The following is a 26316-nucleotide window of genomic DNA, read 5'->3' as shown; positions in this document are numbered from 1 at the left end:
ATCCCTCTGAGCCTGAGAAACCAGATTTAAACTCTCTGTGCCCTAGACAGGACTTGCAGTCGTGCCTTACATTGCGGACCACAGGGATTTTGCAGGGCAGTGCCCGGAGCCCGTCCTCGCCCTCGGTTTCACAAAGCCACGGCTGAGCATCAGCAGCATCTGCAGGGGACTGCCTGTATCCCGGGGGGCCCGGGGTGCTGCTTCGGGTACGGCAGCACGTGCTGATTCCAAACTAAGCTGTGAACTGGGTTTGCCACGGAGAGTCTGTCTGCTGTTCCCTGTTGAGCAGAGAGCGAGACGCAGCCTCGGGGATCATCGAGAGAGCGAGGTGGAGCTGTGCCAGGTCTCTGGGATCCCCGGTGCACCGGGGGCCACGATGCTTAGACCCAGCCGGAAGATAAAAAAAAGGACGTTTCCTATTGTAAAACCCTTGCGCTCATCAGTAAGAACATGGACGTGAAAATTCTTCTTTTTGGGCCAAGCAATGGGGCCGCAAAGCGCGCCCACTCACGAGTGCAGTGAGATCAGGGGGAAGCGCCTTAGCAAGGGCCTGGCCGCTGTGCTCTGCCAAGGCGGGGGCTTGCTGTGCCAAGAGGGGCCCCGGCACTTTTCTTACTCGGGATAACGGAGCTGCCATGGAGGGGCCGGGCTGCTCCTGGCGCTAGTCGGCACGGCACGGCCAGCTCGCGCTGCCTGCCAGCCCGGCTCCTCGCAACCTGCAAACAATGTCTGCGCAAACAGAGGGGTTCAAGGGGTTACGGAGACGCCTGCCCCGCTAATGAGGCCGGGCAGGCCCGGGGCAGCTCCCCTCTCGTGGCCGGCTCGGATTAGCAGCTGCCTGTCCCCATTCCTAATTGAATTCTCTCCCCTTCAGTTAATTCTCATGGATTTCTTGGTGCCTCCCCAGGGACCTGTCCTGCCTAACTAGTTTAGGGCTGGCTACGCCAGTCAGAGCACGGCCGGCTCCTGGGGACGGGTGGGAGAGTCGCCTACCTGGGCGATGCTCAGGGTGGGGGCACCGGTGCTGGTGCCGGGGGGCCAGGAGCGCTGGGCGTCTGCTCCCCTGTGCACAGTTGTTTTCTGCCCCCCACCAAGAAGGGGCTCCTAATGGTCATTTTTTGGCAAATAGGGACCGTTTCCCTGCTTAAAGGATGGTGTTACGCATCTGGGGAGTCCTAGGACTCCTTTTGGGTGCTGGGAGCCCCTTTCCTTTGGTGATGCTCGGTGCCCGCAGGAGCTCGGCCTGCGGCTGAGCCTCCCCGTGTGGGACCCCACAGCTCGGGTTTGTGGGTTCGCCCATCTTGCAGGCAGAGCTGGGTCTCTGCTCTGAGCAAGCCCCCAGCTCCGTTTGCTCCCTCTCTTTTCAGTGCTTTATTTTTCCCTTCCCTTTTCCTTTTCTTCCCCTCCTCTTCCGATAGATCAAAGGCTCCGTCCGGCTCAGCCAGGAGCTGAGCGGGCACAGCGGGCTGGGCAGCAGGATGGAGGCAGGCACGGCCGCGGTACCGCCGCAGCGGGCATCCCTCGCTGCCACTGCCAGGCCCCTGCCTCCCCTGCAAGGCTTCTGCTGCGAGGCTGGAAATAACGCGCTTTGATTTCTCCCTTTTGTCTCCCGGCAGCCGTTAGGGAACAAGCAGCTGGCCTTCCAGCAGCAGCTCCTGCAGATGCAGCAGCTCCAGCAGCAGCACCTGTTAAACCTGCAGCGCCAGGGGCTGGTGAGCCTCCCGCCGGGGCAGGGCACCGTGCCCCTGCAAACCCTGCCCCAAGGTAAGGACCCCTGCCTGGGGGGGTGTTGGGGGGGGCCCCCGCGGCCACAGCTTCTCCCTGCGGCAAGGGAAGGCTGGGGAGCGGGCTGGTGGCATCGCTTTTCCTAACACGCCCGTCTAAAGTTTGGGGTCTGATGGCACTGATGGCTGGAGTAGCCTGGGAGAGTTTGAGCTGGGTTGTGTGCAGGATTGGGCCCCCAGCTTCCTCTTGCAAGGGGGGTGCCAGGGTGCGGGGAGCCGGGGTCTCCTCCCCTCCGGGGACAGCTCTGCGGGGCTCCCTGGGTGCTGTGGGCGGCTTGTGTTGGGCTTCCCGACGGGGCCGTGCAGCCTCTCCTCCCCGGCTGCCAGCACAGAGGGCTCTGCCCAGCTTCGGGTGCTGATTTCCCGGTGCACAGCCCGTGCTGGGCTGCCTGAGCTTTGGGGAGCCAAGCTGCGCCGGCAGGGTAGGGAGGGACCCCCTGGGGTCCCAAGCCAGCCTGGTGCGTGGGTGCCAGCGGGTGCCGCTCCTTCTCCCCGCTGACGGCGGGCGCTTTCTCCCCGTGCCGTAGCTGTGTGTCCCTCGGACCTCCAGCAGCTCTGGAAGGAGGTCACGGCTGCCCAGCCCGTCGAGGACAGCATTAAGCAAGAAGGTCTCGACCTCACCACCAACACCTCCAACTCTACCTCGTTTTCGGCCGCCAAGGTCTCGCCTCCCATTTCCCATCACCCTCTGCCCAATGGACAGAGCACCATGCACACGCCGAGAAGGGACAGGTAGAGCTGGGTTGGGCCCTGGCACTTTGTGTTTTTACCCCTGGAGAGGTGGAAGGGGCCAGGATCTGTCACCCGTGGGGCTGGCAACAGGGTTGGGAGGGCTGGGAGGTTTCTGCCCACCCCGTAAACAAGTCCTATCACTGTTTTGCTGCGCCCATGTGCCCATGGAGGGCAGGGAGCTATGGCTGCGGCGTCTCCCGTGGGTCCCCGAGGGCTGGCCCCATGCGCGGGAACACTGGAGAATCACGGCTGCCCTATCTGACAGTCCCTTTCCATCTTCTGCAGCTCTTCCCACGAAGAGACCCCCAGCTCCCACCCGCTCTACGGCCACGGAGAGTGCAAGTGGCCTGGCTGCGAAACCCTCTGTGAGGACTTGGGACAGTTTGTCAAGTAAGCGCTCCCCTTTTTGGGGGAGGTTTTCCCAGAGGAGGGGAGAGCCCGCAGTCTCGGGTCGGGACAGCATGGGGCTGGTGGAGGGGAACGCCATGGAAATGGGTCCGGACACCCCAAAGTCTGTCTGCCCAGAGCCGGGGGGGGGTCCCATGCAAAAGGAGAAAACACCAGAGGTTGCTGCTGGAGGAGAAGAGAGCCAGTGCGGCGGGCAGGAGCGGGGCAGCAGGCGAGGGAAGTTTGCAGCTCCCCTCCTAGGGGGCGAGAGGAGGGGAGGAAGCAGATGGCGGCGCGGCAGCCCGCTGACACCGCTTGTGGGCTCCGGCGCTGACTGATTAACTCCGCTGTCGAAGAGCCCTCTGCTAGCGTCAGGGTCAAACAAATTGTTTTCACGCTTCGTCAGAGGTTTACTTAATTAGTTCATTTGCAATTAGATCTCTTTGTAGCCGGGATTTTTAGCAAAGACATCAGAAGGAACTGACGGGCTTGCTTGCTCGTTCCCCCCGCCCCCGCCTCTCCGGCTGTCTGCTCGGCACGGCGGCCGAGACGCACCAGCGCACGCTTCGCTCTCCATCGGCGAGATTTTGGGTTTTTACAAACTGATCCCGTCCACTGCCATGCACTCGGGGCCGGCTCCGGTGGGAGCATCCCTCGGACTGCGCTGGCCTCCTCGTTCCCAGGGAGGGAGCTGGGCAGAGGCCTTGCACAGGAGGATGAGGAGGGTGAAGGCAGCCTGGGGAGGCCCGGGGAGCATTGCCCAGTGGCGATTGAGTGAGGGAATGAGTCAGGCTCCTGTGTCCTCCTTCCTCTGACTCACAAGGTGAACCTAGAGAAGGCATCTCCTCCCGCCTCTCCGGGCATGTTTACATGGCACGGGGCAGATGAGCAAGCTCCGGTTTGGAAGCTGGAGCTGGGGTTGGCAGTGGGTGGCCTGGGCTGGGTCGTGATGCTGGGACAGCCTTGCTGTGCCGGCCGGGCTGGAGGGTCCCTGCGCCCTGTGTCCCGCCTGCCTGCCCCCCAAGCACACCTAGTGCTTGCAGGAGCAAGCTGCCCGAGGGGCACCTCCCCGACAGCACTGGTGAAGTGTTTCTGTCCCCTCTCTGCCAACGTGAGCACGTGTCGGGATGTGGGGCAGGCAGATGGAAAACTTCCAGCTCCCAAAGGCTTAGCCCAGCTGCAGCGTGGACCTTGCTTTGAGTCTGGGCACCGGCTTCAAGCCTCCTCTGAGCATCACCTCCATGGAGTAGCTCAGAAAGCCTCAGCGTTGGGGTGGAAAGGGGCAGCGCGTCCTTTGAGCAGTGGTGTATAAAAGCCTGTGAGGGTCAGTGGGAGACGTCTCTGTTCCTGCTCCAGCCTAAGACTCTCGATAGCTTTTTTCCTGGAGAAACAGCCGCACCCTCGGTCTGCCATGCAGGGAGAGGAGCAGGCGGCTCGGTCCAGCTGTGGCCCTGCGGAGTGGGGCTGAGACACCGGTGGGGTTTGCTCACATACGGGCTTGGCAGCTGGTCCCAGTTACCTAACTTGTTTTTGCAAGTTGGGGCTGGAAGTCTCTTGCAAACAGCTGGGTGAGACTCACGCCATCTTCCACATCCGGACCGAGCGTAGATACTCCTGAGGCACCTTCTCTTGAGATGTCTCAGCAGAAATATCTCAGTCTTGGTCCTGGGGAGCATTGGCCTACGGCCCTGGGACACCTGTGTGTTTCACAGCGTCGGATGCTACCTTTCGGGGTGTTCCCGGGGTGGCCCCTGCTGCCCAGCGTCCCCCCTCTCACCTGTCCTTCCCCAAGAGGCGAAGGGCTCTTGGGGAGCCCTTCCCCAAGAAGGAGGGAGGGCAGCGAGGACCGAAGGTCCTTGTGCTTTATAAACATAAAGTGCCTTATAAACATAAGGCACGAAAGTGGTAGGATGAGGAGCACCCTGGAAATGTCACCTTCTGCCTTCGGGGGTTTCCTTAGAGGGTGTAAGTAAACCTCCATAATGCCACCTTTGTTCTGGAAACCTGCTCCTCAGGTCCTCCTGGGCACCTCCTGCCAGCAGCCTTCTCAGGGACTTTCCATCAACCAGTGGCTGCTCCTAAACACCGTGGAACTGCCGCGGGGCTGCCACGGGCAGGGCTGGTTGTCTGTGGCCACCCTCCAGCGTGGGTTTGGGGAGGAGACACAGCCTGGTTTGCTTGGCCGCCTTCGTGCCTCAGTTTCCCTTCTGCTCCTCACGCCTCACGGGCGTCCCCGGGCATTGCTGCGGTACAGGCGGTTTGCAAGTTGGGGCTGATCCCATGTGTGGCCCTGGTGGAGGGGCCACGTTTCGGGCACGTCCAGCAGTAAATCCCTGTGTTGTTCTCCCCAGACACCTCAATACAGAACATGCACTTGATGACCGAAGCACGGCCCAGTGTCGAGTCCAGATGCAAGTGGTACAGCAGCTGGAAATACAGGTGGGTGCCGCTCCAGCCTCGAAGGTTGCGCGTTTAAAAAGCCGTCTCCTTTCCAGCTCTGCGTGCCGTGTCTCGGCTGCTCTCTTCAGGAGGGGAGTAGCGAGGTTGGGGACCGCTAGCAAGATAACTAGCTACCCCAGTGTCACGGGGGCTCATTTTAAGCATCCCTCCCAAATAGGGGTGCTGCCCCTGGCCACGCAGCGGTCCTGATGGGGCTCAAGGCCTGGAGGACCCTCCACCTGGTTCGCCCTCCAATACCAGCATCCCTGCATGATTATGATGGGGCTGGAGGAAGGGAGAAGCTGTCCCTCCTGCCCAAAGCATCTCCGTGGGTACGAGGAGATGCCACAGACCTGGAAGGCACGTGCTGTGGGGCATGGGCTGTGCCCCAGCCCTCGTGCCCAGCCGCGCCACCGCAGCGAGAGCTGTTGGGCTCTTTGGAAATCAGGCCGCTTATTTCAGTGGCTGAGCGTGGTCTTTGGAGCCCAATTTCAGGGTGCTATTTTTGGAAAGCCCCTTCTTTAAATAGTGCCTTTCCCAGTGTCTCCAACTCCCTGACGTGCCCTGCGTAATTCAGTTAATAGAGAAGGGAGGGGGGAAATAATGGAAGGAAACAGAGGGTTTTCATCTTGGGACTTGAAAGCCATCGAGGGGGAAGGTGGGACGGGGCAGGGGGTCTCTGTCAGAGGGTCACTGACTGAGACCCCGATGGTATGACAGTGCCTGGGTGCCCGGCTGTTTGGCCAGGGGCTGGCAGGAGCTCGAAGCAGTTTGCGCCCATCGCAGCGCACGGTGATGGGTATCATCGCGGGGGCTGCCAGCCCTGGAGGGCAGCGGGCCATGAGGCACGGCAGCCTTGGCAGCCTCTGCCCGGAGTTACAAAAACAGGGGCTGCGGCGTGGGGGGGGCGCAGCAAAACCTTCCCTGGGCGGGGAGGCTGCAAAGCCGCCCGGGTGAAGCCGTGCGATCGCATCCTGCTCCCCAGCCCTCGCTAAAGTGAGAGGTTGAAAGCAATTACTGGGGCTTAAAGAGGGGAGAGAAAGGAAGGGGGAAAAAAAAAAGGCGGGGGGGGGAAGCTGAAGGGTGAGCAGAAAGCTGTGTGTGCAGAGAGGAGAACCTGCCACTGGAGCTACCAATTATAAAGTTTTCAGCGCGGAGCTCCCGCTGTGCCAGCGGAGAGCGTCTGCATCACGAGGGGAGACCTGTCAGCTCTAATGAGCACCACGACAGCACGAAAGCATCCGAGCTGCTCCAAACTTGCAGCAAACTCCGCTCTGGCTCCTGCCTTTAACTCCTTCCTCGCCCGGCTCCCAGCTCCGGCACCTGCCCGGGGAGGGGGCTTGGCTGGGGGGGGGAAGCCGGCAGCATGCGGGGACACGGCCGAGCCCCGAGCTTGAGGGGTCGTGGTGGAAAGGGAAGGTGACGGGAAGAGAGCGGGTGTCAGATCCCATCGCCTCCGCGGGGCTCAAAATCTCTCCTGGTGCCACAGTGAATATTTCACCCTTCTCCGCACTCCAGGGAGTAAACAGGCAGGAGCGTGCAATTAAAGTGATGTTGCGCGTCCGGGTGGATGGATGGACGGACAGAGGGATGGGTAGATGGACAGGGAGCTGCTGGTGAGCGGGAGGCAGCAGAGGCTAGAGGAGGGCGAAGGGGACGGGGATGGCTGGCACTGGGACGTGGGGACCAGAGCGCCTGGGAAGGAGAAGCGAGGGCTGCGGTGGGTGGCCGGGTCGTGGCCGTGCTGGTGAATGGCAGCCTGAAGGCGTGAGAAATGACTCCGTTTCACCATAGATTTTTCATCTGGCTGCACATGCAGAGCTGGAGCAGCGGCGGCCCCCGTGTCCCCCACGGTTGGTGCCATAGCCACCTGCAGAGCCACGGTCCCGCTGGGGCTCTTGGGAGGGCTCGGCATCAGGCAGGAGGCGGCTCCTGTGGGGACGCTGGAGGATGCTGCCTGTCCAGAGCCAGGGCTGGGGGCTCGGTGGGTGGCTCCTCCAAGGCCGTGGGTACCTCCGTGGGTGACTGCCGGCACCTTCTGACCGTCTCCCTTCTGCTTCTTGCCTCCCGCAGCTGGCAAAGGAGAGTGAGCGTCTCCAAGCGATGATGGCCCATCTTCACATGAGACCTTCAGAGCCAAAGCCTTTCAGCCAACCTGTAAGCATGCATCCCCCTCCCGTCCTTGTACATCCCTGCAGCCGCCCCCTCTCCTCCCCTTTCCCCTTGCCGCTGGCTGCCGTCCCCTCCCTGCCCTCCGCATGGTCACCGTGGCCCTGCGTGGCCTGGCTGGACGGGCTCCCCGGGACAGGCATGCCCTGACTCTGCTCTGGTGCGCGTAGCCTGTTCCCTTGTGCCGATGCAAGGCATCGGGCAGGAGCGAAACGCAGCCTGTGTCAGCAAGTTGTGCTGCTCCACCGGCTCCGACATGTAGTGGTTGCATCCCGTCCTGTGGGTGCATCCCATCCCACGGCTGTATCCCGTCCTGCAGTTGCATCCCATCCCGTGGTTGCATCCCATCCCTGCCGAGCCCAGCAAGTCTCCCCCCTGCAAGCCCTTCGCTCCCTGCTTTGTGGCATGAGCCGGCTCGGGCCCTGCCGAGCTGCCGGTGTGCCGGGGGCTCTCCCGGCCCCTGCCTTCCCCACGTCGGTGCCCAACCGCCCACCCTCTCTCCCGCCTGTCCGCGCAGCTGAACCTGGTCTCCAGTGCCACCCTCTCCAAGAGCACTTCCGACACGTTCCCCGACGGCTTACCTCATCCCCCCACCTCCGCCACGGCGCCCATCACCCCCCTGCGGCAGGGCCCCTCCGTCATCAGCTCTTCCACTTTACACAACGTGGGGCCCATCCGCAGGAGAAACTCGGAGAAGTTCTGCACCCCAATATCTTCAGGTGAGCTCCGGGATGGGGCTCAGCACCCTCCGTCGTGCGGTCCCTGGGTCCCAAAGTGGGTCCCTTCACCCCCCGCCCCCCCATTTCTTGTCCCCCCTCCAGAACTTGCACAGAATCACGAGTTTTACAAAAACGCGGACGTCCGGCCGCCCTTCACGTACGCCTCGCTCATCCGGCAGGTGAGTGGCTCCTCCCTCCAGCTCTGCACCCCTAGACCTGCCCGCGGGGCACCTTGGGCAAAGCCATGCTCTCCCCCGCTTTCTCAGTCCTGGGGGAGCCCCTGCGCCTGCTGAACCCCCATTTCTGCCCCTCGTGCCTCGCCACGGGACAGGCGTTGAACCCCGCCAGGGCATCGTGAGTGATGCTCTTGTCCCCTCTCTGGTTTCCCAGGCCATCCTGGAGACCCCCGACAGGCAGCTAACGTTGAACGAAATCTATAACTGGTTCACGCGGATGTTTGCCTACTTCCGGAGGAACACGGCCACCTGGAAGGTGAGAGTAGCCCTGCTCGGCGCCACAGGGCTCGCCCCATCCCACCCGGGGCTTGCCCCATCCCACCCAGGGCTGCCTGCTGCAGGAGATGCTCCAGCTTATGTGGGCACTTGTGGTAAAGGACCAGTTCATTGCACAGCTCTGAGATGGTGCAGGAAATGATTTTGTGGATAAATCCCACATTTTTCCCCCCAAAATGCGTCTCTGGGGACACGTCACCCATGCAGTAGGGTACAGCAAAGGGCCACGCTGTAGAAACCTGGGGCTTTCTGCGGAGCTGGGGCTGGAGCAGAGCCGGGAAGAGGGCAGAGAAAAGAGCAAGACACTCGAAATAGCAAATAAGGTTCATGATAACCCGGGGGCGGGTGGCACGCTGCGAGCCGGAGATGCCGCAGCCGGGCTGCGAGAGGCAGCGGCTGGGTCTCGGCAGCGGCTGGGGATGCAGGTGCTGGTCTGTGGGGATGGAGGGAGGGCGGCGGTGGCGGGGGGACCGTCAGCGAGCGGGAGCACCCGTGACTCCGCTGCGAGACCCCGAGCAGGTGCCCGTGCCCATCGGCTCCCCCCACCCGGTACGTGGTGCTCTACAGGCCGGCATTGGGGAAAGTTTTTGGCACCGAGGAACCATTTTATCACTGGCGTGGGCTGATGCATGTGAATTTTGGGGCAGTGTCTTGGGACAGCACCCGGGTACTGGGGCTGCTCCTGCCGCAGTTATTTAGAAATCACCAAATCTGAGAGAAGCGAGAAAACACGTGTGAGAGGAAAGGAGTGGTTGTGAGAAGGAGCGGTTATTGCCCCAGCCGAGAAGGATTTATTTATTGTTTCCTGCTGCATGTATTTATTAAGACACAGCTTTGTCCTGCTCAGGGTAACAAGCAGCAAAGTGGCAGAGGGAGACTAACACTTAAAAAAAATCAGAATAAGTGAGGTGCGAGCGAGATGGTGCATTTTGAAAGGGTTAAGGGAGGAATCGGTTGTTCTGGAGCCCGGGGCCCCCGTGCGTTGCTGCTGCAGATCGGAGCTGACCGCAGCAGGGGTTTGCTTCTCTGCAGCAAACTTTGGGTGAATAACGGGCGTTTTGGCACCAGAGTGCTGCGGGTGGCCCTGGCTTCGGCACGGACCGTCCCGAGCATCCCCACGTGCCAAGTGAGGAGGAGTGTGGCGGGAAGGAGCAGGGCAGGAGCAGTCAGAGGGGCCTGGGCCATTTTTGGTGCCGGCCATGGCCCTGTGTCAGTCTGGAGTCCCCCTCACGGCACGCGTGCAGCACTGCAAGCCGGCACCGCACGGCGCGGGGAGCGTCGCTGGAGCATCGCTGGCCGCCGCTGCTGCCCCAGCCAGGCCCATGGGGACACCCCCGGGTTTGGGGACACCCCCAGCTTTGGGGAGAGCGTGGGAAGTGATGGGGAGCATTGGGGCAAAGAGCCCGGTGCGGCCATCGCTGCTTCCAGGACGGTGTCTCGCCGTGAGGCAGAGCAGGGTCCATCTGGGGCAGCACCTCAGTTTCCCCATCTGTGGAATGGGATAATGGCAGGTAAAAACGCCTTTTTCCTTCCCTTTCACTAGCTAAAAGGAATGAATGTTTTGGGCTTTTTTTCTTTGCAGCTCCCCCGCACCCCACATTACCCAAGGGCAGATGTCTCAGGGGCATCCCCCAGCTCTTCTGGTTCCCTTTTTGCTGCTCTTTATTTTTTCCTGTTCAACCACCAAAAGGGATGGCAGGGAATTAAAAAGAGCCGGGGGGGTGGGGGGGGATGATTCCCTTCACAACTTTCTGTGCCCAAGGCCAGGCTTCTTTTGAAGGAGGGGGATATGCAGGAAAAAATAATGTATTTCCGCTCTTCAGAAAACCACCGTTTCTGCTGCAGCTTCTCCCTTGGGTCTCCTGCCTCAGCTGCCCCCAGGGATGGGGTAGGGGTGCCGGGGACCAAGGTGGGTACCCCGTCCCCAAGGCAGGGCAGAGCTGCGGTGCGGCGTAGGGGCCCACGGGGAGACCCCCGGCACGGCACAGGGAGTGTGGCCGGGGGCGTAAAGCAAACATCATTACTAAAGGCAAAGATGAGAAGCAAACAGAGCAGCCAAGTCTGGCACTGAACAAATACTCTGTCGAAATACAAAAGCCACGTTAGGATGAGGCAGGGACCCCCGCCCCGGCACCGGGCAGGAGGATTCCCATGTCGGGGGTCTCGCCTGGCACCTCCTCCGTGTCCCAGGGCAGCACCCTGCCTGACACCCAGCACCAGGGTCGGGGCATCCCAGGCTCCGGTGATGCTGAATCGCATCCTGCCCGGTGCCAGGATTTATTTTATCTCCGCTTTTGCCTTTGCAAACACGTACCCGCCGGTGCCTGGAAGCGGGGGGCTGTCACAGAGGGGAGAGGGGGGACGTAGGTGCTGCCGGGCCGGGGCTGCGTCTCCACGTGCAGGAAAGGTTTCGGCTTTGCCACGCTTCTTGCCTTTAATCGGGGCTTTGTTTGGACGAGGAGTCCCCTGCGTGCACAGGAAGGAGGAAGGGGAGCACGGGGCAGGATCCGGCCCCGGCAAGGGGAGGAAGTCCTGTGTTTGCTCACCAGGCGACAGGGCTTCAAGGGCAGCAGCCGACCCAGCCCCGGCTGGACTTTGGACCCCCTGGCATGGGCAGGGTGCGGGGTATTTGCAGACATGGTGCAAGGGCAGAGCAGGGGCCGGGGACTCATCCTGCTCCATCGCTGGCCAGGGAGCACAGCAGTGTCTGGAATGCCCCTTGGATTTCCAGCTCCCCGGGATGTCTGTCTGCGCGGTGCCGAGTGCGGCCGTGCCCTCCTCCCCGGGTGATGCCAGCACGGGGTCTGAGGACGAGGGATGCCTCAGCCCCTGGGGCAGGGCACGTCCCAAACGGAGCATATCCCTTTGGGAGAGAGCAGCAATGGCACCGGGCTGGCACCTGGGGACCGCGCTCTGCACCGCACCGAGCATCACCCGAGGAGCGGGGCTGGCTGCCGACCGGCGGGTTCCCAGTTCCCCCCAAAAATCACATCGAACAGCACCGACTGTGCCCGAATCTCATTCCCCACAAACCGGCTCCTGGGAGCCAGGGAGCCGCTTGCAAAGTTTCCCCTTCAGGCTGGCTCTGCCGAGCAGCGAGAGGAGCAGCAGCCTGCCCGTCCCCGCCGTGTGCCACCCCGTGACCCGGCTCTCACCGGGGCCATCGCGGCAGCGCTGGGCACGATGGCACGGCCAGGGACGCTGGGGTGGCTGGCAGGCGGCGGCGGGCACAGGGCAGCGGCTGGAGGATGGAGGACGAGGAAAGGAGCCCAGCTTTGTTTGGTTTTGTCCTTAAATTAAAAAGGGGGGACAGTGCGATTTGATGAGTTTCTGGGAACTCTAACACTTTCCAGCGCGGGGGGGGTTCAGTCCTTGTGTCTCCTTTTGCCTTGTTGTGTTGGCCGGCTCCTTTGTTTATACAGCCCCCGTTCGACCTTTTAAATTGCTGTTAATGTTTTAGCGTAACGAATTAGTCTCTCATCACGAATCAGGACTCGAAATAAAAAAAAAAAAAAATATAAAAAAACCCTCCGAGGCCAACTTCCTGAAATTGGGGTCATTCTCATTTGCAAGGCAGAGAATCTGAGAACCTTAATGCAAGGAAATTTATTCAAAGGCAGAGCCCCGGCGTGATTAGGCCCTTTGTAATTATAGCTCGGAGAGATTCCACTCCAGCCTCCTGCCTCCCTCATGGATTAGCAAGTGAGTCGGAAAAATACACAGGATTTAATTAGAGGCAAATTAAAATTGGTAATGAAATAGGGGCAGTAGCAAATGGCAGGGAGTTGGAAGGGGAAAAGGGAGCTGGTATCTCTCGGGGCTGCACTGTCTGCCTACGTGTGTGTCTCTTTATTTTACATTTAGAAATGTAAAGATGGTCGATGTAAAGAAGAAAGGGAGGGAAAGAACCAAAAAGGGAGGGTGGGGGGAAAGAAAAAGAAAGGAAAAGATTAGCCGGCTTTGCCGAGCATCGCCGAGCGCGCTGCAGTGGAGAGGGTGGCTCTGCTCCCGGGTCCTTGCTGGTGTGACTTGTCCCTTGTCCCACGCTGTCCCCGTCTTCCTCGGCATCTGGCCAAGGCCCGTGAAACAGGGTCGTGTCCCACGTGCGGCTCGGGGGCTCGACTCCTAAACCCTCCCAGTGCCGATGGGGTGAGCGAGCACTCGCAGCATCCCCGGGTGGCTTTGCAGACCGTTTGGCTGTAGACAAGCCAAGCGCGGCCAGGCGGAGCCGTGGGGACCCGCAGGGGCTGGGCGAGGAAGAGGATGGGGAGGAAGAGGAGGGGTCCGGGTGGCAGGGCGAGGGCCGTGCCACTGAGCTCCCCTGCCCGCTTTGCCCACAGAATGCCGTCCGCCACAACCTGAGCCTGCACAAGTGCTTCGTGCGCGTGGAGAACGTCAAGGGAGCCGTCTGGACCGTCGACGAGCACGAGTACCAAAAGCGAAGGCCACCAAAGATGACAGGGTGGGTCCTCCTCTCCTGCGGGACACAGCCCGGGAGCCACACTCGCACCCACCTCCGCTGCCAAACCCCCCGCCCCCAGGCCGGGAGCGCTCAGCCGTGCATCGTTCTGCTTTCTCTCTTTCTGCAGGAGTCCAACTTTAGTCAAAAACATGATTTCAGGACTCGGTTATGGAGCACTTAATGCAAGTTACCAGGTAAGGACCCAGTCCCGTCCCTGGCAGGGATGCGGGGCCACTAAACCTTCGCCGCTCTGCAGTCCCGTTTTCCATCGCAGTCTCGCATCCTCCATGCCTTGAACTGCCGCTGCTTTCTGTTGCAGGCTGCGCTGGCGGAGAGCAGCTTCCCGCTGCTGAACAGCCCCACCATGATCAACACCAGCTCCGCCAGCGGCATGCTGCACGTGGGCCACGACGACGTGAGCAGCACCGTGGAGCAGGTCAACAGCAACGGCAGCAACAGCCCGCGCCTGTCCCCCCAGCAGTACAGGTCAGCCTGGCCGGGGGCGAGGGGATGAGGGACGGTGCTGGTGGGGGTTACTGGGCTGCTGGAGGGTTTGGAGCTAAGGGATGGTGGCATATTGGGCACCGGGAGCTGCTCGTTGCCTCCTGTGGCTCCCGGCCCCGGGGCGAGGGGCAGCGCAGGGACGGAGGAGGTTTGGGCTGCCCCATGGGACCGAGAGCTTCGTGGGGTTGTGTCCAGCTGCTCCCCGAGGCTGAAGGCTACCCTCCTCGCAGCCATCCAGTGCACGTGAAGGAGGAACCTGCTGAGGCAGAGGACGACAGCAGACCCGTCTCGCTGATGGCCACCACCAACCAGAATGTGACGATTCCCGACGACAGGGACCTGGAGGAGGAGCTGCCGGTGGAAGACTTGTCCTAAGGACCCCTTCCTCCTCCCCACCGAGGGGCAAACCCTTCCCACCCTCCCAGCCGGAGACCAAGCGACAGCTCCCACCTCCCCAAGGTGACCTTTGGCGTTAACCTGTTTCTTAAAGGCACTTCCACAAAGCAAAAGGGTTTCCTTGGTGCAACAACCTGTTGCTGACGGCGCGTCCCTCCCGCTCCCCACTGCCCCGCGCCGTGGCCCCGGTGACTGACCGACCCCTGCCGTGGGGGACATCCTGCAACACGAGAAGCAAAAACCCGAGAGCTGGACTTTTTCTCCCCTTCTCCCTTGGTTAGTGACTGGTGAACGAGGATGGTAGGTTGTTTCTGTCCGAAATGGTCCCTCTTTCCTTCCCTGTGCACGGTGGGCACGGGAAAGGCACCTCTGTCCCCTCTTCCCCTGCGGTGCTCTGCCGCCCGGCGATGCTCGAGCCTCTGCCAGTGACCGCCCCAGGGAGGGAAGGCGATGGCAGGAACCCGCTGTCGTCTCTTCATCCCCCAGTGGGTTTTGCACTAGGAGGGACTGTGGACCCTGCCCACGCGCTGCCTCCACCCAGCTTTGGGGGAAGAAACAGCAGAAACAGGGGCGAGTCCTCTGCCGTGGTCTGGCCGTCGGGCTTGCACCGTTGTCTCGCGGCTGGGGAAGGACGAGGACCGGCGCGTTGGTGGGACTGTGTCCCCTTCGCCTTGTCACCTCCGGCAGTTTGCTAAACCGCCCGGCGAGCAGAGCAGCCCACCCCGGGTCGGCCGTCCTCCCCGAGCCCCCCGGTCCCCACTGGTGGGGGGGCTGGTGGCACCCAGCAGTGACAACCGTCCCCAGCCGACCACCAGCGCCAGGCAGCGAGGACACGGCTCCCCGCTTCCTTCTCCATGTCGGCTGCAGCGGGTGACACCTCTCCTAGCCTGTGCGGGGACAGCCGGTGGCCCGACTTCAACTTCAGGGAAAGGCTCCTGGTCCCCTGCGCGCCCGGTTCCTCCTCCAAAGCTGGGGCAGGGTCCCCGAGGACGGGCAATGGCGTGGGGAGGCAGCATCCACCACTGCCGAGCTTCCTCCTGGGGGCACCCGCAGAGGAGCTGGCATGGGCAGAGCCCGGTGGTGAGCCGCTGCTCGGCCATCCTGCTGGTAGCAAAGCCGACCCCAGTGAAACCCCGTGGCGGCCGAACCTGGCCGTGGCCGGCGAGCCGAGCCTGCTGCCGCTGGGGCTTCCGCTTTCATCTTTTCTTTTCGTTATCCTTTTGTGTGCGTCCAGATGGGAAGATACCAAAAGATTTCTAGAGACAGAAGGTCCGTAGTTCAGGTGAACAGATGGTATTAATGCCAAAAAAAAAAAAAAAAGAAATATTAATAATAACGAGAACAACACAACCAAACACCCCTCTTCTCCCTGCTCTTTCTTTCTGTGGTGGTGATGTGGGTATCCATCGCCGGGCTCCTCCCGGCAGGCAGCCGCGGCCTCCCCGGTGCCCTGTGCTGGCCTTGGGGACCAGCACCTTCCCGGCACGGCCAGGCTGGCACTGGCTGTCCTGGCACGCAGCAGGGTCTTGGGGAACTTGCTGTGATGGACGTGGAGCTGCTCTCGTTTTTGAGCCCAGCTCCAGGCTCTCGCAAAGTGACCCTGAGCGCTGCTCTGTCCCTCCCTGTCCCTGGTACCCCGGGACGAGGCGTTGCCGGTGGGGGCTGGGTCACTGCCCCAGCACACGGCCCCCAGCCCCGTGCTGGGGTCCTGGCGCCGGCATCCCGGGAGCTGCATTTTGGGTTGAAAATGCAACGCACAGCTGTGGGTCGTGGGGGGGTGTGCTTGTTTGTCCCCATGCATCACCTCTGTGATATCCCCAAGGGGCTCTTGGCCCTGTGGCGTGTGTCCCTGGGGTGAGTCCGTACCTCCCACCCTCCTTTTTGCTGCCTGTTGCATCCTTGATACCCAGGTGGCTGCAGAGACTGGGGGGGGGGTCCTTGGTCCCCCCCTGCAACCATCGGTGAGGTTGAGTGAAACCCCCCTGGCCTTGTTCCCCTGTGCCACCCCAGCACCCGCCGGGGGATGCTGAGACCCTCGGGGAGCAGCAGCCACCCGGGGCGGATGCACAGCCCAGTGGGGCTGTTAACGGGGGTCAGCAGCACCCCGATCCCTGGCTGGTGTTGCAGAGGGGCCCTTTCCCCTCCCTAAAAACCCAGAAAATCCTGCGAAACCTGCCCTCCCCAGCCCCATGCGTGGGTGGCCGTGGTGCGTGGGTGCTCGCCGTGCCGGCCTTCGCTAGGTGTCTCCACTCGACCCGTGTTTCTCCCCGCGCCGCAGCCTCGCTCGCTCCCTCGCAGCTGCCAAAATACCAGGGCGAGGAGGTTTGCCAGGCCGCCCGCTTCCCCTCGCCCTCCGGCCTCTCCTGGCTCGTCCTCGCCGCCACCGGCTCCCACCCGGGCTCTGCCGGACACCAAAGACCCTGCCCAGGCTGGGGGGCACGAACCGAACCCCGTCTCTTGCAGTGTGGCTGCAGCCCCGTCCCCCCGGTACCTCCAAAGGAGCTGCGAGGCCGGAGGCGCCGCGTATATTCCCCATCTGCTTGCTTTTTTTTTTTCTGTTTTTCTTTTTTTTTTTCAGTCTTTTGATTTTAAGTTATTGTTTTAAACAAGTTTACAGCTGCCGCGGGTGGGTGTTGCTGGAGGGAGGCCGGCGTCGCGCATTGCTGCTTTACTTGTACGAAGGAGCGGGGAAGGATGGATGGGGTGGATGTTGGGGTGCAGCCCCCGGCCCCCCTCTGCTGCTGCTCGGACGCAGTTCACCCTCGGCAGGGGATCACCTGCCTCCATCCAGGCTTTTGGGTTCTTGGTTCGTATCTCCCCAGCGGAGGGGAGGCAATTGTGCCTCTTTATGGCAGCGCCAGCACCCAGCGTCACCCCTCGTGCTGCTTCAGCGTGTCTGGGACACCCCGGTGTCCCTGGGGAGGGAGCGACCTGGCCTTGTACTGGTATAGCTCGTCCTTCCCGCGGAGACGGAGGTTTTGCAGCCTGATGCGTGCGGGCACGGCCGGTGCCGCAGGCACTCGGGAGCTTGCATGGGTGCGGGGAGCCATTGCACCGGAGGGTGGTGGGTGCTGCCGGCCCCAGCTCCCACCCGCCACCGGGGTGTTTTGCTGGTGGGTCCTTCCCCGCATCCATGGGGCTGTGGGCTGTGCGTGGGTTCAGACCCCCTCGCTGTTTTTCTATGGGGTGTTTCAGTAGCGGCTCCCCTCTTGTTTGCTCTTCCTGGGTCCTTTCCCCTCCCCTTCCTTGTGCTCTTCAAATTTAATTTTTTAGCAGCTCTGCAACCCCCTGTTTATTTTGCATACGGCTGGGGCAAAATCCAAGGCAGTCCAGGCACAAAGCGCGCCCAGCATTGGCAAGCCCTCCAGCACCCGCTGCGGTTCCTGCTTGGGGTGTGATTTTATTTTATTTTATTTTTTTTAAGCTTTTCCAGAGGTACAGACATCCCCGAAATACCTCCCAGAGCCAGGGCGAGCCGCGTGCCTCCAGACCCCCCCAGGTCCAGCCAAAATCCCTGTCCGCCATCATGCTATCAACCCCAGACCCCGCGAGGAAAACCTGGCGCCTTCCCCTCTGCGCCGTATATTCCTATAGGTCGTTAGCCTCCATCCTGGCTCCAAAGAGCACTATATATATATATTATATATATAAAAATAAATATATAAATATAAAGGAGTTTTTTTCTTTAAACACGTGCACAGGTTTGCAAACTTCCTCTTCCCCGGCCGTTGCTGAAACGGGAATCACGGTGGGTGATTTCATGGGAAACGTGCCCGGTTTGATACTCAGGGGTAAATTTAATTCATTCTCTTACCCCCCACCCAGCCCAGCTGCCTCTGCAGGGTCCCATCCGAACCCAGGTACCATGCCCCCTCCCAGCCTCACCCGCACCCACCCCCCTCACTCCTCTGGTTTATTTTTTGCTAGTTTGAATTTTCCAAAATTCTGCGTGTCTTACCTCAAACACACGCCGGAGGCGGGGAGGGGAGAGAAGGAAGGGTAAAGGACCAAACGCAATGTGTGGCAGAATTGTATGTCTGTATATATTGAGATATATATATACTGGGTTTAAACCTACCAACACGAATTGTTCTTTTTGGGTTTTTTTCTGGATTTTTTTGTTTTGTTTTGTTTTATTTCCTGTTTCTTTGCCCCCTGGGGCAGTTCTGCGAGGGGAAGGTATGGGCACCTCACTGTAACTAAAGGCATTTTTCTGGTATCTCCCACCGAAGGAATTACTCAGTTTTCCATGTTTTTCTTTTTTTTTTTCCCCCCCCAATTATTTTTTTTTCCCCCGAATAGAATGGGTAGAGCCGAGGGGGGGTCGGAAACCAGTGCTCGAAGGAAAGGGGTGCTGGTAGCACGGGGGGGGCTGCTGGGGAGGCCAGCGGAGGTGAAGGGAAAGCAGCAGCTGAACCTGCATTAAACCAAAGGGTTTCTTTGCTTTGTTTACACGCCTGGCCAGCCTCACCGCCCAAGAGGATCTCCCTGGATCTAGGTTTTTGTCCTGGAAGTGTTGGGGAAGGTAGGGACAGGCCGGAGCCGGGGGCTTGGGGACCCTCCGCTCCCCGGAGCAGCCCGCGATGGCCCCAGGGGAACCCAGGTGGGTGTCGGGGCTGGGGGCATCCCCGTCCCTTGGCTGCCCCAGGGAAGCGCCAGCTCTGCCGCAACTTTTTCCTATTTTCCCCTTGGTTTTTTTTTTCCCTCCTCTTTGGCGCTGGGTGGGAAGGTGATGCTGGGGAGGTGGGATGAGGTCCGAGGGGGCCGGAGGGTGGAGGGGAGGGAGGATGTGTATAAAGTGACCCTTTCTCTCCCGCCGCCGCCTTCGCTGCCACATCCCTCGTGCTGTATAAAGGAAATAGCATTGCTGTGTATTTGTACTCTGAACTTCCGTGTGTCTGCTTTGGCAGACGGTAAACCCTTGTACAGTAGATCTAGCTGCATGTAATCTGTATGGACAATGGCATTATAAAATGCAATAAAATAAATTACCTATCATGCTGCTGTGCTGGCTGCTTTGTTATGATTATTGATTAAAAAAAAAAATCTGCATTTTTTTAATCCTCGTAGGCTCTTCAGCAGCGAGGGAGCGATGGTCAGCCTGGTTGTCAGAGGGGAGAGAAGTGACTTGCTCTGCTCTGTCGGTGTTGGGGTAGCTGGGGGCTACAGCAGCCCTGGTAACATAGGTCCCTATATCTACCCCTCACCAGCTCGCTCCTTCCAACACCACCATGTGAACCCGGGGACTGGCTGAAATACCTGTTTCGGGTGGGTTTGCTGAGCTGGCCCAGCCTTGGGGTCGCATCCTGCCCGCAGGGTGTTTGCTGATGCTGCTGGTGGCATCGCAGCAGTGGAGCCCCATGTCCACCAGTGCTGGGAGCCGCACGGTCGAGGTGCTGGGAGCCGTACGGTCGTGGTGCTGGGAGCCGTACGGTCGTGGTGCTGGGAGCCGTACGGTCATCGTAAGCTGCCAAACCCAGGGTTTTTTGTTGCCAGCACCAGCTGACACCGTAGAGCTGCAGTGGCTGATGAGGAGCCAGGAGATGCTCGGGTTTTTTCTGTGAGTTCAATCCCTCTGAGCCCCGGCAGGCAAAGGCACGGAGAGGGGCAGCACCCACCCAGTGCCCGTAACATCCCCGGGCGCTGGGGCACTGCTCCCTGCATTACAGAAACCTGGGAAGTGCCTGGATTCCCTGGATGTGCTGATTGCAGGGCAGAGCCCTGCCAGCCCTCCGCAGCACCCGGCTCCTGTGGGGGGATGGGATGGGATGGGATGGGATGGGATGGGATGGGATGGGATGGGATGGGATGGGGCGGCAGTGGCCCCTGGAGAAGCGCAAGGGCAGCTCAGATAGGAGTGTTCCTCCTCTTCCCTGCTCCACCCTGCTGAGATGGGAAGGGTTTTCCCAAAGGCTGAGGCGAAGGTGAGTTGCTGGATGTTCACTGGCGTTACCGCAGCAGGAGATCTGCTTGTACAAAAGAAAAATAGCAATAATTAAGAAGTTAATAATTAGTAAGTAAGAGAGCTTTTGCCACTGCCCTTATGGATTTTTTCTCCTACCTCTTCTTTTTTTTTGTTTCTTTTTTAAGACCAGTTCTGCAGTGAAGCCCCTCCACCGCGTGTTTAACACATCCATGTCCGTGTTCTCCAGAGGCCTGAAGCAGCAACAGCGGTACCCACCAGCCGCCCGCGCTCCCTCGCAGCGCAGAGCCCCGGGCAGCTGGACACACGGCACCCAGCGCCGCCGAGCCCATGGCTTGGCCCTGACGGCAGCCTGGTTCTCCCCGGCACGACAGCGAGCGAGGAGGCAGCTTCCCGGTGGCTCAGCACCCGCAGCCGGAGGACTGGAGGTTTATTCGGAAGCGCTGGGTGCTCATCGAGGCTCTGACAGCAGGGCCAGGTTTGCAACCTCGATATCTGCCCCTTAAAAACAAAAAAGTGAGGTTTTGGCACTCCCCTTGGGGAATCGACTTCCCGGGGCATCGGGGCTTTGCTGTCAGGAACTTTTGGCCGTTGCATTATTTTTTTCCTGAGTATCCATGCTCTAAGTCCTGGCCAGAGCTGCAGCAGCAAAGGGGACAGGGATGAGGACGGGACAGGGCAGAGAGCAGATTTCGGCCGCCGCTGCGGCCCCCAGCCGCCTCGCAGCCCCAGGGTTCGCAGCCCAGCGAAATGGCTGGCTCCCGTCTGCGTCTAGACCCTGCCAATATTAATAGACTGTTATATCCCCTTTCCCTCCGCTGCTCTGTCTCAGCCAAACTTGCTTAATCTTTTTTCCAGTGGCCCTTTTCCAGGGCTCTTTGAACCACGGCCAGCTCGCTGGTGGCTTCCTGGGGCGCACCGAACGTGCCTCCGCCGGCCCCTTGCCACCCGCCCAGGGGGCTGAGCCAGCACCCATGGGTGCTCGAGCCATGCAGAGGGGCCAGTCCCCCTCCTCCGCTGGCTCCCCAGCTCCCACGGGGAGGGTGCAGGGGCTCGCGCAGGGTGCAGGCTGTCGATTGCTTGGGGGACCATGTGGCTTTGATTGATTTAACACTTGGAGAAAGAGCTTTTAACTTTTAAACTAGAAACTTTTTGTCCTTTTTTTTTTTTTTTTTTTTTTGCTATGGATGTGAAAGCTTTCTTGGTTTGATTGCTAAACCAGTATGTGGATGGGGGAAGAGACTGGGACCAGCCTCCCCCTCCCTTCAGCTCCTGGGTGCAGAGCAACTCCATGCACCCCGAAAGCGGCGGCAGGAGGCACCCACCCCTCTCCTCCTCTTCCCTCCTGGGTGCTCCAGAGCTTTCATCCATGAGGATACCACCCTTCTCTCCAGCTAGCTCGATGCTTTCCCCCAAATCCGTGGGAGTTTCGCACACCCCTGAAGCACGGCGCAGGGTTTGCTGCTGGGAGCTGAGCCTCTGACCAGGGGCGAGCCGCTGCCTCGGATGCACGCAGCCGGCACAGCTTTCAAATAGTTAAAAAGAACAAAAAAAAGGAGGGAGTGCTTTTGGTTGTTTTGGTTTGTTTTTTAAATGAGCATTGAGGAATTGCAACAACCAGGGCCAGGAAGGGATGTGGCCAAAGGGTTCTTGCTCTGAGATCTGTTCCCCTCCCTGAGCCGCTGATGTCTTGGGGGGTCTCTGGTCCATGTGGCTGCATTCCCCCCCCCACAGGACCAGGGCTGAGAAGGGGTCCTGAAACAGCGCGTGCGGGCAGAGGGCACACACAGAGCCCTGCGCTCTGCAATGGCCACCCACCCATGGGCCACGAGCGGGTTTGCTCGCTGCTTTAGTCTCCCTCCTGTACCCGTTTTGCTCCTCCTCTTTCTTCGTGGGGCTGGAGGCTGCGGCAGGAGGGGCAGCGCCTGGGGTTCCCAGCCCACCCTCTGCCCAGGGGCTGCTGGACGGGTATCGACAAGTTCCTGTAAGAACAGACCTTGAATATACTTTGTCTGCGTGCAGCTGATTTATTTTTCTCTTGCCGCTCAGACAGCGATGTGTTCCCTGCGGAGAGACCGTGGCTGATTTAGTACCAGCATCACATCGTGTCCGGAGCAAGGCACAAGCTGTGATGTGCTGCGGCCCAGGGCTGTGAGCCCCCTGCCCCGGGGGCCTCAAAAAGCGGTGGGAAGAATAACTGTGGCTTCAGTAGCTGGGAAGGAAAAGACCAGGAACAGGGAGTGCAGGCACCGGCTGAGTGTAAGCACCCGCTTTTGCCACCCCAGCCTCTCCGAAAGCCTCGGCTCGTACCCATCTGTGCAGAAACCTGGAACATCAGCCCCAGGCCTGCAGGTCCCCCCAGCACAGGACAGGGAGGGAGGACAAAGGGGACCTTGTTGCCGAGCGCGAGCACACCAGTTCGCTGCCCGCGGTAGGATCCAGCCGCGCGCGGTGCCCCGGGGCTGGCGGGGAGCCCCGGCTCCGGCCAGGGCAGCCGAAGCAGGCGGTCACCCCCACCCTGAAGCCAAATCTGCTTTGCTGACCCTGCCCAGAATTGTGCTCAGCACGAGCCCCAGCGCAGCAGCAGGGAGAAATGCCGGCCCTGGCCCCGTGCAGGGACGGTGCTGCCCAGTGTCACCATCCCCGGGTGCACCCGTATCCTCCTCAGCAATGCGCTTCTTCACGCCTCCGTTTCCTTCCTTGCAAAAGGCTGCGGTGACGCTCGGTCCCCTGCCTGCCTGGGATGTGGCCCGCTCACCCCCCAGCACCGGGGGGCCAGCGAGCCCCCCAAGCCGTGGTCCTGGCAGTCACCCGGGAGCAGCCGTGGTGGGTGGCAGCAGTGGGGCTGCTCCGGCATGCGGGGCACGATGCTCCCGTGGCTGCTCAGGTGCCTCTGCCCCCCAATACCAACACAACCCCCCCGGGGACGGAGCGTGGCACGCAGGGGAGGGGGGAAGTCTTTCATTTTGCCATCTTCAAAAGATGAATGTTCATGGGGCCCCCCCACCTTTTTTTTTTTTTTAATGTCCATTTCCTTTTTTTTTTTTTTTTTATTTACAGAAATAGCTCGTGACTCATCAAAATCTTTTAGCAGAAAATCTAAAACAGTGGGGTCATTCACTGCGAACCCAGCGAGCCAGTGCCTCTCCTCCCCCCCGCCTGCTTCATACAGAAGGGTTTGAGAAGGTTATTTTGTTTAGAGATTTTGTGTGCGCCCAGCGACTGGTAATTATGCTAGACAGATCAGGGGGTTATGGCTGGGACCCTAAGCAAACACGGCTCAGTCTGCACAGCCCGGCTCTGTGTTGAGACACAGCCGAAATCTACAGTCCCATTCATGGCAGGTTAACCGCACGCTGAGGCTTGGGCTTGGTTTTTTTTTTTTTTTGTTTTTGGATTGCACGCATTTTCTCTTATTTATTTATTTTTGTTTCGAAACTGCAAAGGGTTCGCCAAGGGATAAATGCCGGGAATGTTGCAAAACCCCCTTTGAACTGCAAAGTCGAGGCTTAGTGCTAAATCCTCACCAGAGTCGGGAAGGTCAGGGAGGTTTTTCAGCCAGTTTAAATCTCTGCCCCCCCACTTCCATGCCGCTCCCAGCCCAGGCAATGGGGAGCTATGGGGTGTGGGGGGGAGCAGCAGACCCGGGGGCGATGGGGCGCAGATCCCGCTCCTGCCAAGGAGCCCGAGACGCAGCCGGGAGCTGGGCGGACTCGGGTGGATTTACTTTGGCGGCAGAGGAGCTCGGAGCGGTGTCTGATGCCAGGGTTTGTGAATGTGGGTCAGTGCAGTCACACACCTACAGAAATGGCCTTGTTTTCCAAAATACGGCCAGCTCCCACAGTGTTCCTCAGGGTGCAGCAGTCCCGGGTATATCACAGGATTAATCCCGGTGTAATCACCGCAGGATTAATTTGTACACTGCAAGGTGCCCCCAGCCCCTCTCCTGCCCACCCCAGCACCCTCCTAAAACTGCTCAGGTGGAGTTTTCTTTAGAGGAGACAACACTTTGGGGAAAAAAACTTGGTTTTGTGGAAAACGCTCTTGTCAGTGTGCTGGGTACTTGGCATCGCTGAGCAAATTGTAACCCCCACGAGAGACCTCGCCGGACTCGTTCGCTCCTTCCTGCTTGCCTCCATCCCTGGAGCTTCCCGGTACAGGGACGGGGCTGGAGCCCCCGCAGGACCGCCGTGCCCAGGGCCCGGCAGCCCCGCAGCACGGGAGGGCGTTGGAGGCTGGTTCATCTCTGTTGGGCAACAGTAATGCAAAGCGGCGGCACTTTTTTTCCAAGGCCCTTCATGGGAGAGCGGCGGCAGGGCTGGCTGAGCCGCTCGCCCCGCCGGATGCTGCCAGTGACGGATGCTGCCGGTGACGTGCTCGAACCGTCCCCGCGATGCAGTGTGCTAAGGGGAGGTCGGGGAAGGCTGGGCCCCGACTGCCCTCGGTTTGCGCTTGCCAAATTTCGCCTCCTGCTTCTGAATGAACGTGGGATGCGGCAGGAGAGAAACCCCAATGGGAGGAGGCAGCGAGGAGGTGGGGGGGAACGGCGGAGGAGGGCTAAACTCGGGGTTAAGGCAGCAGAAAGCGGGCCTGCTGTCAGCCATCATCGAGCTGTGCCGAGATGGGATGGATCCTGCCCAGGCTGGCAGGGAGGGGGCAGAGCCTTGGGGCACCGGGAGCAGATATAGGGACAGCATTTTGCCTTACAGCAAAGGGATATGGGTGGTAAAAGAAAGGAGGGCGCAGATTTGTTTTGTGAGGTTGGATCCTGCCTTTGGCTTCGGTGTAATCCCTTTCTTTTGGAGGGGGAGCGGTGCTGCGCTTCTGAGGCCGGGGGTGTCCCCGCTCGGGGCGCAGGGTGCTCAGTGGGATGGCCCATGGGGCAGGCGGACAGCCCCGGTGTTGCTGCGGGTAAAGCCCTGCTGCTCTCCAGCCCCAAAAACCCTGCAAAGCACTTTCCTGCGTGGCACAGCTCCTGCCGTGCCTGGGTGTCTGCCAGCCCAGGTGCCCGTGCAGCCGCCCTGGGAGCCCCTTTCCCCCTCCAAAGCCAGGGCTGAACGGCGGGGAGATCCTAAGCCACCAAAGTTGTGACTCAGCTTCCCAAGTAGTCTTTAATTTTTTTTTGTGGGTTATCAAGCCGAGCTGTCAGCACAGAGGAAAAGTGCTGCTAATCCCCGCCCGGCTGTGCAGCCTCATGGCCAGAGCCAAGCACGTGGCACCCGGGTTCCCAGCTCCGTCCTCACCCCAGCAGAGCATCACCCGCCCGGGCAGCCGCCCTCCTCCTTCCCCAGGTTCAAGGCAATCCCAGGGCTGCTGGGTCCTTCTTGCATCAAGCACCTTTGTCCGGTGGGGCCACGTCCCTCGGGGCTGCCCGGGAGGAGCGAGGGTGCGTCTGCCCCGGTGGAGCCGGGCTCAGGGGTGCCTGAGCAGGTAAACAGGGAGGAATGTGCGGCGGCAGCGCGTTGGGCTGGCGTGTTCTCGGCGTGACTCACAGACACTGCCTCAGAGGCTGGTGATGCCGGCACGCCCCATGGCCCCCGCTCGCCGTCACCAGCACGGCCGGCTCCACGCTTGGACGCTGCTTTAATGAACCTTTGTGGAAAGCTGGCTGGGTCCTGCTGGAGCTGCGGCCAGCGGAGCAGTGTCAGGTGAAGGAAATGATCCAGCCTCTGGCTCCTGGCAGGGTGACCTGCGCCGGGTGGCCCCCCTGGGGACGGGGCGTCGTGGTGTCAATCGATGCTTCACCCTCAGTAACGATATACGCAGAGAAGGGCTCTCTGTGGCAGGAGCGCTGCGGCCAGGAAGGAGGGTGCATGGCCCTGCATGGCGCTGCACCCCACGCTGCACCCTGTGCTGCTCCCCACGCACCCACTGCTGCCCGGGCAGGGTGCACTCAGGGCTCTGTCCGTGTCAGGGTCCCTGTTTTCCCGACCTGCCAAGCAGGGACTGTGTTGTGCAGCTCTCAGCGTAGCAGGGTGGGCAGGATGGTGCTGGCTGGCTCTCAGGAGGACGCAGCTCCAGCAGCAGGGTTTTAGGGCCCCTGTAGGGTGCAGGCAGGAACGCTCCTCCTGGAAGGATTATTTAAAAGGCGCAAACCGTATCGACAAGTTGGCTTTCAAACAGACCGATTCTTGAGGTCTTGCGTGACCCTCTCCATCTCCCTGGCTTCAGGCTGGAGCTTTCAGAAAGATCCTGAGCACATCGGGTCCCTCCAGTCCCGCTTCGTGCCCCTGGCTGCCTGATTTCCCCCTCCCAACCCATTTCCTTTACATGTGGCTGCGGCAGTGAT

General features: G+C 60.5%; 1 protein-coding gene across 6 annotated transcripts in view; it reads left to right on the top strand.

Moving 5' to 3' along the window:
- The window catches only part of FOXP4 (forkhead box P4), a 66624-nt gene extending 47522 nt beyond the window's left edge, over window positions 1-19102 (top strand). For all 6 annotated transcript variants that reach the window (XM_072844809.1, XM_072844808.1, XM_072844803.1 and 3 more), the window contains 12 exons: window positions 1617-1764; window positions 2312-2516; window positions 2802-2906; window positions 5255-5342; window positions 7416-7499; window positions 8029-8230; window positions 8333-8409; window positions 8621-8722; window positions 13083-13204; window positions 13332-13398; window positions 13524-13690; window positions 13939-19102. In XM_072844809.1, the coding sequence (XP_072700910.1) occupies window positions 1617-1764; window positions 2312-2516; window positions 2802-2906; window positions 5255-5342; window positions 7416-7499; window positions 8029-8230; window positions 8333-8409; window positions 8621-8722; window positions 13083-13204; window positions 13332-13398; window positions 13524-13690; window positions 13939-14083 (1512 nt within the window). In that variant the 3' untranslated portion in view covers window positions 14084-19102. The remainder of the gene's footprint in view (window positions 1-1616; window positions 1765-2311; window positions 2517-2801; window positions 2907-5254; window positions 5343-7415; window positions 7500-8028; window positions 8231-8332; window positions 8410-8620; window positions 8723-13082; window positions 13205-13331; window positions 13399-13523; window positions 13691-13938) is intronic.
- Window positions 19103-26316: the final 7214 nt, after the last annotated feature.

Source organism: Ciconia boyciana, chromosome 23 (assembly GCF_034638445.1).
Source record: "Ciconia boyciana chromosome 23, ASM3463844v1, whole genome shotgun sequence".
NCBI lineage: Eukaryota > Metazoa > Chordata > Aves > Ciconiiformes > Ciconiidae > Ciconia > Ciconia boyciana.
This window is presented reverse-complemented; position numbering and strand designations above follow the sequence as displayed.